A 13,997-nucleotide genomic window follows, 5' to 3' on the forward strand; every position below is an offset into this window, starting at 1 on the left:
TGATGGTGGAGTTTACTAAAGCAACCCATTGCATTGTTTCACTGACTAAGCTACAGTTCTCCGATTCGCATACTCGGTGTGTCTGAGTTGTGTTTAAAATAAAAATTTAACTATGCTATGGTTACTTTAATTTTTCATTATTTTTTTAAGCCCTGTTATATTGTAGCTAGCAACCACAAAGGTTTAGTAAGGAAGTACTAGCAGTTCTGCTGGGCTGAACTTCTGAGGCAGTGAAACTTCATGTTTTCAGAGACAAAGAGCAAATGTGACCCAAAACTGCCATTAAACAAATATAAATTCTTTGTGCTGAGAAGATTGGACTGTACTGGCAGAGAACTGTGCTGAGAAGCGTAGTCTCAACTGAAACGTGACATACAGCTTTGTGCTTTCCAAGTATGTGCTCTACTCTGCAGGAACATATCTTGCTTTCTCGGAACTTCCTCTCTGGGTAAACCTTCTGGGAAGGTTACTTTGGCATCAAGAGTTGTGATGACTTAAAAGCTGTTCTTGCACAGGAGTGACGCTTGGTAGGTGGAAGTGGGTAGGGAGACGTGGACAATCGGTATCAAGAAACATATGGTTTGGTTAGCACAAAATGGCTCCCTAGGTTGCCAATGCGCTTTTTATGGGAAAATGGCCTGGAAGCTGAAGGTTCATGATAATGTATAGTGAATTGGTAATGAACATCTGCTTCAAAATACAACGTTTCAGAATGTTACATCCAGAAGCTTTGCTTTAGCAGTGTCCTGTAAGGTTGATGCTGTTGAGCCCTCAAAAACCGTAGCAGAGAAAGCATTTATTTAGAGGCTTGAGTTGGGAACTTTTCAGATTAGTGCATAGCTAAGCCACAGATTCCTGCAATATCACTTTCCCATGTTCTCTTAACGTGTTGATAAATTTGTTTCCTACACTTATATCCAGTGGGCCACTTTTACACTTTCTCTTGCATTCGTGCTGCCTTAAATATTTTCTGTACTTGCTGTTTTTGCATTGTCTCCCTTTAAGATATATCCTGTTCTTTCCTTGTTGGTCTTCATTTTCTTACTGCTCCGTAGTACAAGAGCTTGCCCTGCCAAGAACTGTCAGGGAAGATTTGTTGTTCCTCTCCACTGCAGACTGCTCAGCTGACTTGCTTTTGTAAATGTTCTGTTGACCACATTACTAACAGGCCTCTCTCACAAAACTTACTTTGGTGGGTCAGTCACTTCAGAGCTCCTGTTCACTGTATTCTACCAAAATGGGTGTCACTACAGAAAGACTGAAATCTGTTTGTTCCGAGGCTGTAAAATTAGTTGTGCTCACAAGAAAGCTATATAGGTCAAACGCTTCGTTGCTGCAAATTCATTGGTAGTAACGTAATTTGGCTGCATTATAGTAGAGCGAAGCTACTTGCTGTTTAGTGTTGAGAAGTGATGGAAGAAGCTTACCTATCTTTGCAAAGAAACTTTAAAAAAATAATAATCAAATGTAGGATCATTTCTGAACATACAGAAACCAGTGATGTAACTGAAGGGAGAAGCAACAGTCTCTTGTTCTGGTAAAGGCAAGACTCAGGCAACACAAGGTTTTGGGATTAGGGCAGGTGTGAACAGTGATGGAGCTGGAGAGAAGTGATGTTTGAGGGAGCGCTCCCTCTGTGCCTCTAGATAACATCCTGATAAACTGTTCCAAAGGGAGTTGTAAGTTAGTGGAGAGGACGTATAATTTCAGTGCTATTTTTAGATGCAGGATTCAGCGCAGAAGGCAACTTAACCCATTTTATAATTGAAGTAACAGTTGTAGATGTTGCAATTAAAAATAGTAGGGGAACTGACTTGACCAGGCTGAAAAAACGGGTGGGAATACGCACTGTGTTACCCTCCCCATCCCCACAAGGTGAGTTCCTCGTGGTGTTGGGAAGGAAGTGATAGGTCTTCTTCTCTTAGTTTCTGTAATGCAGCACTAGGATGTACAACCCAGGGTCAAACTTCATAGCAGTGAACTATTGTCAGCATATAAAGGTTTAAAAGGAATGTACTTGGAAATCTGCATCAGGCTTGCAATGGCCGAGGCTTTTTAGGGGAACTGCTCCTGATTGAGTGTTTGAACCGGTTGTAGGGTTGCAGTAAGGCATCACTGACCTGCACTAAGATTTTCCCTGGTGGAACAAGTCTCTGGAGAGAAAGGTGCCCCCTTGCACTGCTGAGGTCGGGAGTTTGTGTTGCTGACAGGTTTCCAAACAAACGGGGTGTAGATGAGGGTTTGTTGTGGTACCAGTGTCAAAACTGTACTCTGGTGTTTGTGCTGCTGCCAGGTATGTTGGTGCCTTACTCCTTTTCTTGTTTTATCCTTGAGTACCTCTTGTCCTTGTGTTGCTTTCATCAACAAAAGGATACAGACAGGGAACGGCTTGAATACTACCTCCAAGTTCCTCAGCGAGATTGAAAACTACTGAACTCCTTATCCTTGACAAGAATAAATGGAGCGCGTTCAGTGCGTGTGAGCCTGGGAGGGAGCGCTGTATGTGTCTAGTTGTGATTTGCGTCCCCACTTAGGAAGTGCCCCCGTATTTTCTGTACTGGTACGTGAAGTTAAAGGTGTTCCTGATGCAAACGCAGCTTATATGGCAATGCTGTGCCTCTCCTGGTGTTGCTTGGCTGCGACGCTGACCTGATGGATTGAAAAAGGGGAGTCTGCTCCCATGACTGCACTCACATGGGTACATTCCCGTATCCTTGACTAGATGAGCTGTTTGAAGAGTGTTTTTTATCATAAATGCAGCTTCATTTTCTCTGGAGGAGTATTGCTAGCCTGGTGTTCCTATTGCACCAGCTGTATGTTAGTGCTGTGTGGCTGGCAGGTGGCTTTGCAGGACTTGCTTGTATTAACTTACACTGATGAAATTCCGCTCCTCATTCTAGGGCCTATTTGGCTATGGAGAACCTCTGTGTGTACTTCGTAAGTGAAGCATTTTGTAGGTGAAATACGCAGTTTTGCTGGCATAGGCTGAATTTACATTAGGAGTATTCTGCTCCTGAAGGTGTTTATATACCAGCAGAGTTGAATTATTGAATATAGTAGCCACCAGGTTTTGGAGCCTTACTCTTTTTTTTTTTTTTTGTCTGTGGATTTGAATTGGTATTCTGGAATGCGTTACTCCTTACTTGGTTTGATTTCACTTGTTTGTATAAATAATGTTGTGAGTCTTCTCACTGCTGCTGTTTTCATTTTGCTCACTTCCTCTTCATCAAGCTTATTCTCTGAGCGTTTGTATTAGTTGTACAGCATGTCAAAGATGGGCCTTAAGCCTGAGGTCTCATCTCATACCCCTAATGGTCAATATTTCCTATTTTAATAAGGGGGGGAAAACACAAACTTGAATGAGTAATGTTTTGAGCCTACATAAAGTAAGAAACTGATTTCTTGTTGACAGTTGGCAATGCTGATTATGTTAGAATTAGGGCATAAGGGCACAGCTAGCAAAAAGGGGGGTTGTTCTGTTCTTGGGACTGTTCATTTCAGATGTGCTGTGTGTAAAGTGGCTAAAATGGCTGTCCTCACGCTAGCACCCGATTATTTTTTCAACACTGATTCATGCCACCTGTTGCAGAAAGCACATGTCAGTAAGAGTCAGTTTGCTGGTGTTGATGAGCAGTCATTTCTTATCAGCTCCTTCATTGTAGTACATTATTCCTCAAGCTTAGACAAGGCTATATTCTGCATGCTTTAATCTCAGTTTACTAAAACTTCCACAGATTGAGATTTTTAATACCTGAAATGTTACTAAATGCGTGGCTCTTTAATCTTCAGTGGCTTCTGGTAGCCTTACAGGGCTAACAGAGTACTGCTCTAGTCTTAGTACATATCTAAATACAATTACAAGCGTGGGAGCGTGGTTTTCATGTTGGCTATAAGACTTGGTACAGAAATGTCTTTTTTTCCTCAACTGTGTTGCAGGTAATGCCTCATGTATTTTTCTGTGTTCTGATTTGTCTCTGTCTCCGCAGGAATTAGTGTAATTGTAGAGAGAACCTGAATTAACAATGGGGGACGACAGTGAGTGGATGAAACTGCCCATTGACCAGAAATGTGAACATAAGGTAGGACACCTTCTCTTTGGGTTTGGCTTATTGTATATCAGTGCTGTGGTAAGGCAGTGGTATTCCCTTACCTGTTTGCACCAAAACTAGGTAATATAGCTGCACGGCATGTGTATAACGGGTCTGAAACTGCACCAGTTCTGCTCAGCCTAGAGGTAGAATAACATCTATTAAGCACAATTTAGTTGCATGATAATCTGTATGGCATAAGCGTGTGTGCTGAAAGATCAGTGTACTTGTGCATGTGGAGAGATTACTCATCTATAGCTGAAACCATGGTTAGGATCACACCTACTCACTGGTGGTTGCTAGAGCTTATGAAGAGCAGCGTAGCATACTGGCATCTCTCTAGCCAGATCACTGTTGACAGGAAAACAGTATTTTGTCCTGTTGCGTGTTATTTATGCAGTCATTGAAGATAAACCCTGAGGATGCCAGCTTACTGAGCACACCTTCAACTATGATTGAAGTACTTTGCAAGACTGGTGAGTTAAGGTTTGTACTAGCACAATACTTATGCATTTGACTTTTGCTTCCAGCTGTGGAAAGCCAGATTAAATGGCTATGAAGAAGCCCTTAAGCTCTTCCAGAAGATAGATGATGAGAAGAGTCCTGAATGGTCCAAGTATCTTGGATTGATAAAGAAATTTGTGACAGACTCCAATGCAGTGGCTCAGTTGAAAGGACTGGAAGCAGCGCTTGCCTATGTTGAAAATGCTCATGTAGCAGGGAAGTAAGTAGCCTTTGCTTGCTATCAGTAGGCTGTTAGGAGTTTCTTGTGCCTCTCTGAGAGTCTGCAGGTGAATTTTATGGTGGCCATTAATAACTCTGGTATTTGCTGTTGAGAGCAGGATTAGCTTTCAGATCTAGAAAGCTTGCTGAATGGCAGGCTTTCCTTGTAGATGGTCTCCATGTGCTTGTCTATGTGTCACAAGTTGCTTACATAATGCCATATGATAATGTTCAAAGGAACTATTCAAGAGTAATACAGATTTCTGAAGTGGCAGAGAATCCATAAATTGGTGATATGGATGTTGTGAATTGGAATCCCTGTTTTTGTTTTTATCTTTGTTTGAAAAAGTCTGTATGTACAGGGAAGCTCTTTCCTGGGTGACATTCCTATAATTTAACCAATATGTTTATGTGGAGTTGCATCTAGCTTAACTGGTCTGAATCTGCATAGCTGCCAATTTCTTCACAGGACGTTTGTTAGTATTTCTTGGCTGTCGAGCCCCATGAAATAGCCTGTGCTCCTGGGGGTGAAATTAAAAATCCTAATGCACCTGATCAGTGTTTTGGTCCACTGGCTTTAAGTGACCTGATAAAATGAATAAAAAAAGTATCTTTAACAAATGCATAAATCCAAGCCATAGATCAAAAATCTAACAGCTCTTCCAAGCCCCTTAACTTAGAAGTGGTGTAAATGAAATAATTTCATTACGAAGCGTGTCGGCAGCTTTGAAATAATCCCAACAAATTAATTTCTATTTATTCTCCAGTGTAGTATGTTAACAGTAATATATGCAATTTCAGGAGATAACATTCAGTTATGGACCAGAACTAATGTGTATTAATAAATATACTTCTGAGAAAATGTCTTGTATTCGCTGTTTGGTGTAGCCTACTATTAGGAACGTGCAGAATAGCACTCAGTCTGCAGGAGTTCTCTTGATTAAACGAGAGGTTAAAATCATCTCTTACAGTAGGTTATTACCTTTTGAAGTTAGTTTAGAATTTAGTCCCTATTGTATGAGGACTTACTGAGTTCTAATCCATATTTCTGATGTTGTGTGTGTGTTTTTCTGTGGATAACAATGGAGGACACCTGGTTCACTTAAACATTCTTCCTTCTTTCAGGACAACAGGAGAAGTAGCTTCTGGAGTTGTAAATAAAGTGTTCAATCAGCCAAAAGCCAGAGCGAAGGAGCTGGGTGTAGATATATGTCTAATGTATATAGAAATTGAGAAAGGGGAGGCAGTACAAGAAGAGTTACTGAAGGGTCTGGATAACAAAAACCCAAAAATCATAGTAGCATGTATAGAGACACTGAGGAAAGCACTAAGGTAAGCTTTTAGTTTGGGGACTTTCTTATTCTGTGTGTTGTGTGTTTGTTTTTTTTTGTTGTTGTTGTTTTTTGTTTTGTTTTTTGTGTGTGTGTGTGTTTTCTTTCCTTCCCCTAGCTCCAGTACAATGTGGAGACACTTCAGTGTTTTTAACAGGCTAAGACGACTTGTTGAATAGGATGTATCTATACTGGTATTTTATGGCAACAACAGTTGTTAGAGCATCATGGGATTTGTTAGATGTGAGGGATCTCTTTGTTGTACAAGCCTCATCAGGATCACTTTGGTTAATGGTAACTGTTTGCCAAACTTCCTTTTTCACAATGGACCTCTGAAAGAGAAGGGCAGGATTAGCGTGTCTTGTTCCAGACAGTGCTGCTTCTCTTCTGAATTCTGAAAAACAGTGAAGGGAAAACTAAAATGTATTTGTTTCTATTTAAAAAAAAAAAAAAAGGTTTTCTCACTGATATGAACCCTGTTGGCTACATTGTGTATTTTCAAAAGAGAAAGCTGGCTGCAGCTTAAATGTGTTTTGTATCAGAACTATGTCAGTTTCTACTGTCCATATAACAGTATCTTCATTGAAAAATAAAAGATGTTCATGCTTATGAAAAAACAAATTTAATCTTGAAACCAACTACCCAGTCTTAAAAGTGGAGCATCTTTCTTTGTTCACCTTCAAATGTATTTTCTGTTTTTGAAGATTGAGTGAAAAATACTGTTTTTAATCAAATTCTTCTATGTTGGGTGTGTATGTACCCAATGGGTAGTGAATTATTTAAAAAAAGAAACAGATAATATTGGTCAGAATAACTATTTTTTGTCAGAAAAAAGGCAATCTGAAAACACTAATACAGGTATTTTATATGTTTTTTTATTATGTTTGAGATAGCAAGATCAAATTAGTTCATGGAGCCTTATTAACTTCTCCTTTAAAGTTGTCTTCTGCTTTCATAGAGTTTCTGCATAGATAGCAAGATTTGTGTTGTATCTGGGTGGGAAGGTTGAGTACGTACCTAGTTTAGCTTTTGGTGTTTTTTATCTTGTGTTAAAGCTTCTGCTTTTCTTCTTGTGTTATACAAATCAGATGATAACATGAGAAGTCAGGGTGGCCTATTGTTGTATAGCCACTTTTCCTCATACACCCTTTTATTTTTACTGTATCACTCATTTGTTCTTAGTTTGCATTTAAGTTGCATTAATTCCAAGATCAGAGCCTGTTTTGCATGTTTTATTACTTCATACTTCTAGCAGTAGAATTTTTAGAACTTAAGGATGCAAGTTTCAGTACTTGAGCAGACGTTTTTACTAGACTAGCTTTCTCATGAAAAATTTGGCTGAAAAGAAGCAGAAGAAAATGTGATTAGAAAGTTTAATTTAGAGTTCTCAAGGAAGAGAAATGGTTCTGAATCAATATTTTATTGCTTCTGAAGTAATCTAGATACGCTTTAAGAACCAATGCAGTTTACTATAAGTATCAAAAGGAAACTTGTGTTTTCATTCAACAGTGATTGAAAAATGAAGTGTTGTGTGTTAAATCCAACAACATGTAAAATCTGCTGACAGGAGAGAGTGAGTGGCTGGGGAAGATTGTGTCCTTTCAGTAGCACGTATTTCAACGCGTGTATTTTCTGTGAAGATGACCCAGGCTTACTATAATTATCTGATCCAACAAGTAGCAAAATGACTAATGCTTTTACTGCAGTTTGCCTCCAAGGATAGACAAAGGAGATTCTATTCTGATTTAAAAAAAAAAAAAAAAAGTAGGTCATAAAAATTTCAGTCTAAGGACGCTTTTTTTTTTTTTTTTCCCTCTTCTGGCAAGGGGACAGATTTAGGCAGTGGATTGGAGTAAATGCTTTGAAGTAATTTCAGAAGAGGCCTGATTTTGGTAATTCCAATCTGGTTGTTGAGAGTAATTATGTTAGGACAAATATTTTTTTTAAATTGTGCAGCAACTGAGTAGTGTCACCAAAAAAAAATAATGGTTTCAGTAAATGTCAGAATCCCTAGTGTATGTACTAGGTGCATATCATAGATTTTGTTTTAAATATTTTATTTTTTTTTGTGGCTCACTCCTTGGTTCCTACTTGGACTCTGATGCTATTCCATGTTTTTAATTTTCAGTGAATTTGGTTCAAAAATAATCTCATTGAAGCCAATCATTAAAGTGTTGCCAAAACTATTCGAGTCTCGTGAAAAGGCTGTTCGAGATGAAGCCAAACTCCTTGCTGTAGAGATCTACCGTTGGATAAGGGATGCGCTGAGACCTCCATTGCAGAACATAAATTCTGTTCAGGTAGGCAGAATGTAGTCTTGTATCCACACGTTTGAGAAAACACTTCTACACATGCATGTGCTCGCCCTCCCTGATCCTGTGGTGTTGGTCATCCTTAAAGGTCAAAACTAGAGCTTTCTTTAACGAGGCGTTATTTTTAGCTTCCTGTTTAGTGCCTCTTTGTTTGAAAAGACAGGACAACATTTTGTTGTTTGTACTGAAACTGAGGAGGAGATTTGGAAAAGTAAAACGGCTTGTTTTGGGGATCTAACCCAAGGGCAAGTAATTTCCTGCGTAAAGGACTCCTGCACTGAAAGTGTTCAGGTCCACAATTTTTCCGCTCAATTTTCTTGTGTGATTGCTGTACTTTGGGAAGTGGCATTGCATTATGACGGATAACTGTGCTATTGGAGATGGAACAGTCCATTACTTGAAAACTTTATAAATTATTAATGAATCTTTCTCTACTACCCACTTGTATTAATTGTGTTCGGGTGGAAAGCAGTAACTTCCTGGAGCAAGGTATAATTTTTGTTTGTTTTTTCAACTGTCTCGTCATATGTATCAACATGTTATGTTTCATCTTCATTTTACTATCTGAGTACAGCATGGATATAACAAGAATCTTCCTCTGTGCTCAGCCACTCTTATTTTAAACCTTCTACGGAGGCCGCACAACATTCTGACTGTTCTACAGTTTGTTCTTATGCAAATGCTTTGCATTGATATTTTTGTTGATGATGTTGTGTTATGTGAATATACTTACTCAAAAGCTTCTGAACAGCGAGTGTGAACAGCAAGTCACTTCGTTGGTGGCAGGAAAAGGAACTTAAAAGATAACAACATCTTGGATTTGAGATGGGAACATTCTGTTGCTTTCTGTGAAGGGTGTCTTGTCTGTGGTATGTACAAAACATCTTGGATATGATGATTCTTTTCCCTTTGGCAGCTAAAAGAACTGGAAGAAGAGTGGGTCAAAGTGTCAGCAGCTGCTCCTAAGCAAACCAGGTTCCTGCGTTCCCAACAGGAGCTGAAAGCAAAGTTTGAGCAGCAGCAGGCAGTTGGAGGAGATGGAGACGGAGGTAAATTACTTACACTTTTCAGTGGAGTGCAGAGATTATCACTGATACACTATTTCTTAACAAATACTTCAGTCACAAAGGTTTCTTTATTCAAGCTGTTGCAAAACAAGTGAAATGCACAATAATATGTGACTGGGGTAAGAACTTTATATGAGAGAGTATCTGTCCTTTGAAACAGCAAAATCACAAGTGCTGATACTGTTTTTTAAATGAGCCTTAGGCAGTAGTGTAGTTGACGTTTTACTTGTCGCTATGCTTACATTTTTCTCATTTCTGGTTGCAGGAGATGATGATGGGGAAGAGGTGGTACCGCAAGTAGATGCATATGAGTTGCTTGAAGCTGTAGAAATTCTTTCCAAGCTTCCCAAAGACTTCTATGAGAAAATAGTAAGCAGAAACTTTAATACTAATACTACCCATTAATTCCATTGCACATGGGGCTAATGAAACTAAAGATGGACTAGCATTTTGCGATGTAAGCTATACTGCTACTTGAACGGATAGTAGCAGACTAGTGTAAGCAAAATATAGACTATCATAAGTAAATATCAATTTCTTTTTTATTTTTACCAGCAAGAAAGCTGTAATTTTAAGGCGCTGAGGAAAGTACTGTATTTAATATTTCACTGCAGTTATTGATGTTAAGCTGTAGGGAAACTTTTTTTAAAAAGTTTTGACTTTCTCAGAATAGAGTTAAGCTTTAAAGTCTGTGGCTTTTGCTAATTATGCTTCTCTAGAACTGTTTGCATTTATAAACTAATGTGATTTGCTTTGCAGGAAGCGAAAAAGTGGCAGGAGAGGAAAGAAGCTCTAGAAGCTGTTGAACTGCTGGTGAAAAATCCCAAATTGGAATCAGGAGACTATGCAGACTTGGTGAAAGTTCTCAAAAAGGTAATAAATAAGACCCAGTGTGTACATAAAGTTTAATATTTTTTAGTAAAGGTTCTTTGTATTAAAGTTTAGAAGTTCTTATTGAGGTAATGCTCAGGAGTAGAAACTTCTTCAGTTATTCGCACCATTGTTACAAGTTACCTGTAGCACGTTAGCTGTATTAAGAAATCTTTCCAAGTCTCTGAAACTTGGATTTTCAACCTGTCATTGCTTTTTGCTCTCCAGGTTGTTGGAAAGGATACAAATGTTATGTTAGTTGCTTTGGCTGCCAAATGCCTTGCTGGACTAGCTACTGGCCTCCGAAAGAAATTTGGACAATATGCAGGACATGTAAGTAAGAGTATGTACTTTTTTTTTCTGTTTTTTCTTTGCTGGACACCAGGAAATATCTTGGTTTTATTTATCTATTTACTGTTTTGCTTGTCAAGGGCTGGTATTTATCAGAGAGATTTTGTACTGTTATGAATGCCTACCTACCCCTTGATGGAGCAAGAAGTGAAGTGCCTGCCAGGGTGTCTTGCAGCTTAAGGTCTCAAAGGCTCTTGTTTATTAACATGGAACAATATAAAGTTTATTGTTGCAATGAATCTTGTTTACTATGACAACTGTGAATTCATCTGCCATGAGATGAACTTTATTTACAGTACCCCACCCTGGAGGTACACCCACAGAAATGCATTTGTGGCTCACAGTGGCAAAAGAGCACTTGTGAGCCTGAATTCTACATAGCTGCGCCATCATGTATGGTTGGCTTTTTTTGGTTTATTTCTTGTTTTGTTGCCTGCTTTAGCTAACCAAATTGCTGAGACTTCAGTATCAAAATGTTCTGGTGATCTAGATTAATCTCTTCTCTGCTCTCCTTTGCTACTCTTGTCTCATGAACAGCTAACGTCAGGAGAGCTTAACCAATATTTGGAAATAAAGGGAGCTTTAATTTTAATTGCTGGTATCTCACTTGTTTCTTAAGTCACTGTTGCATTGTTCGTTAAGTTAATCACCTTTAATTTTATCTTCTAACAAGTCAAAGGGAGCTGGGGGTAGAGCTTGAGACCAAGAGAAATGTGTCTGGCTGCTGTTAGCATTACATTATGTGAGGAGTTGTGAATGTTTCTGGAGTAATGAGATTCAGTAACGTTAAGTCTCCTGAACTGTGAACAAAAGTTTGGGCAAAGACAATTTCATTCTGAAAGCTGTAGGTAGTTGTAAGTAACAGTCTCACATCTGTTTATGCTTGATGTGTATTTTAAAGGTTAACCCTCATAGCTGTGGAGTTAATATTGGGGGGAAAAATAAGCTTCTAAAATAAAGATATAGCTCCATGCAAGCAGCTAAGCAAGCTGCATTGAGATGTAGATTTTTTTTTTTTTTTAAGTACCATAATGACAGCTCTGAATTGCATCATCTCAGCACCTGTTCTGCAAGTTGACTCGGTTTGTGTGCTGGACTGATTTACTGGTGTGCTAGATGTAGGCTCTTCCTGAGAGCATTTTTTTTTTTAAGTGTTGGGAAACAAAGTTATTGCTAGAAATGTTGCTAGATGTAGTATAAATTCCACTAGTTAAATATAGGACTCTAATGTCCAACTCTGTGGGACTTGAAATAAAGGAGCAATGAAACTAAGCACAGAACCATACTACTCATTATAGTTGAGTGCACGATAACCTCCTTCATCTTTGACTGCCTTTGAAGCCCTAGACTGATCGTTTTTCCCCACACACAGACCACCTTTCTCCTTCTTCCCCCCATCACCACCATCTTCTCTCTTTCTTTTTTCTCTTACACATAGGGTATAGCTTCTAACTTTCATGTTAAAAAAAAAAAAGTGCACCCTCTAGCTGTCAGCATTTTCTAAAACAGATTTAATGATTCAGTATCTCCTTCCTATAAGAAGGTTCTATGGTCTTAAATATTTCCAGGGATGGGACATCCACAATTTCTCGGGGCCTCACCACCATCATAGTAAAGAATTTGTTCCTAATATCTCATCTAAACCTACCTTTTTTTTTTTTTTTTTTTTTCCAGTTTAAATCCATTACCCCTTATCCTATCACTATAGTCCCTGAGAAAGAGTCTCTTCCCCAGCTTTCCTGTAGGCCCCCTTTTGGTACTGGAAGGCTGCAATAAGGTCTCTCCAGAGCTTTCTCATCTCCAGGCTGAACAAGCCCAACTCCCTCAGCCTGTCTTCACAGGAGACATGCTCCAGCCCTAAGATCGTCTTCATGGCCCTCCTCTGGACTTGATCTGATATACCCATGATATGTCTGGTCACAGTGGGTTGAGATTTTGTGGTCCACTTTTGAGTAGAAAGTGATAGTTGTGGAAAACCTATTTTGTATCGTGTAAGAGCTTATATCCTCTACGTAATCAGCTTCTAAACTATCAACTGTTATGTTTACAAAACCTTTGAAGTAGCTTGCTTTCCACAGGGAAAAGCTCTGCATGTCTGTAGTTTAATGGTAGAAGCTCTTGTTACAGTACCAACTGTGTAGGTTATAGAGACCATAGTTAAGTGGATCTGCTTGTATTACTGGCACGTGAGTGTGCCAGCTGATCTCTTTTAGCACTGGCTGACTGAGCAGCTATATTGGGTATAAATTGCTGTGAAATTCCTGCATGACATGGTTTAGTGACAGGTATTGTTTTTCAAGTTGTTATATCCAAAAACACCACTGTAGGGACGGTGCAGGTGTATTGCTCTAGGAAAGATTCAGGCTTTAGAATGTAGCCGTGCCAGCTGTGAGTCAAATGAGAGCATTTTACAGAGCTGTGCTGTATGCTGTGAGGAAGCTGGGAAAGAGGGAACAGGTTATATACCTTCTTGGATTCCTACAGGATGAGAGCACAGTACTCTGCTGTGTAACTGATTTCCATTCAATTTCTTTGTGTCCCAGACCAGTCAATACAGAATATTTATCTGTAATTATGTGAACTTGTACATCTGCCTTTTGTTTAGGGTTTTTGAACAATTTCTCATAGCGAAGCTATATTTGAAAAGAGATGGACTAGAAAGAATTTAATGTTAGAGACAGCTAGAATAAACTAGTTCATATTGTTGTTGCATGGCCTTGAGGGGCAGCAGTGATTCTGACTTGCATTATTGGTTTCTTTGTGCAAAATCAGGGAGCAGACTATCAGGCTTTATATATAATTACACTAGAGAAGAATGGATTGACTTTTTTCCTTTTTCTCTCTTCTATAGGTTGTTCCAACAATCTTGGAGAAGTTTAAAGAGAAGAAACCTCAGGTAGTGCAGGCATTACAGGAGGCCATTGATGCAATCTTTCTTACCGTAAGTAAAAGACTGACAATTGGTGCTCCCCCCCAAAAACCAAACTGCTGTTGTCTTAGATTTGATCTCTAGTACTTATTTGCTTTTTTCTTCCTTTACTGAGAATTAATGACTTATTTATCAAACATTGTAGACCACATTGCAGAACATAAGCGAAGATATTTTGGCAGTGATGGACAACAAAAATCCAACAATCAAGCAGCAAACATCCCTTTTCATTGCAAGAAGCTTCCGTCACTGCACGCCTTCTACTCTGCCAAAGAGCCTGTTAAAACCCTTCTGTGCTGCACTTCTCAAGGTAAAATAGGAGGAAT

At 39.0% G+C, this 13,997-nt stretch overlaps 1 protein-coding gene across 4 annotated transcripts in view; it reads left to right on the forward strand.

Annotated features, from left to right (window-relative positions):
- The window catches only part of CKAP5 (cytoskeleton associated protein 5), a 48,588-nt gene that overhangs the window by 4,148 nt on the left and 30,443 nt on the right, over window positions 1-13,997 (forward strand). For all 4 annotated transcript variants that reach the window (XM_068683736.1, XM_068683739.1, XM_068683737.1 and 1 more), the window contains exons 2-11: window positions 3,987-4,079; window positions 4,619-4,812; window positions 5,937-6,143; window positions 8,271-8,442; window positions 9,371-9,503; window positions 9,787-9,890; window positions 10,281-10,394; window positions 10,620-10,724; window positions 13,594-13,683; window positions 13,817-13,981. In XM_068683736.1, the coding sequence (XP_068539837.1) occupies window positions 4,023-4,079; window positions 4,619-4,812; window positions 5,937-6,143; window positions 8,271-8,442; window positions 9,371-9,503; window positions 9,787-9,890; window positions 10,281-10,394; window positions 10,620-10,724; window positions 13,594-13,683; window positions 13,817-13,981 (1,341 nt within the window). In that variant the 5' untranslated portion in view covers window positions 3,987-4,022. The remainder of the gene's footprint in view (window positions 1-3,986; window positions 4,080-4,618; window positions 4,813-5,936; window positions 6,144-8,270; window positions 8,443-9,370; window positions 9,504-9,786; window positions 9,891-10,280; window positions 10,395-10,619; window positions 10,725-13,593; window positions 13,684-13,816; window positions 13,982-13,997) is intronic.

Source organism: Anas acuta, chromosome 5 (genome assembly GCF_963932015.1).
Source record: "Anas acuta chromosome 5, bAnaAcu1.1, whole genome shotgun sequence".
NCBI classification, from domain to species: domain Eukaryota; kingdom Metazoa; phylum Chordata; class Aves; order Anseriformes; family Anatidae; genus Anas; species Anas acuta.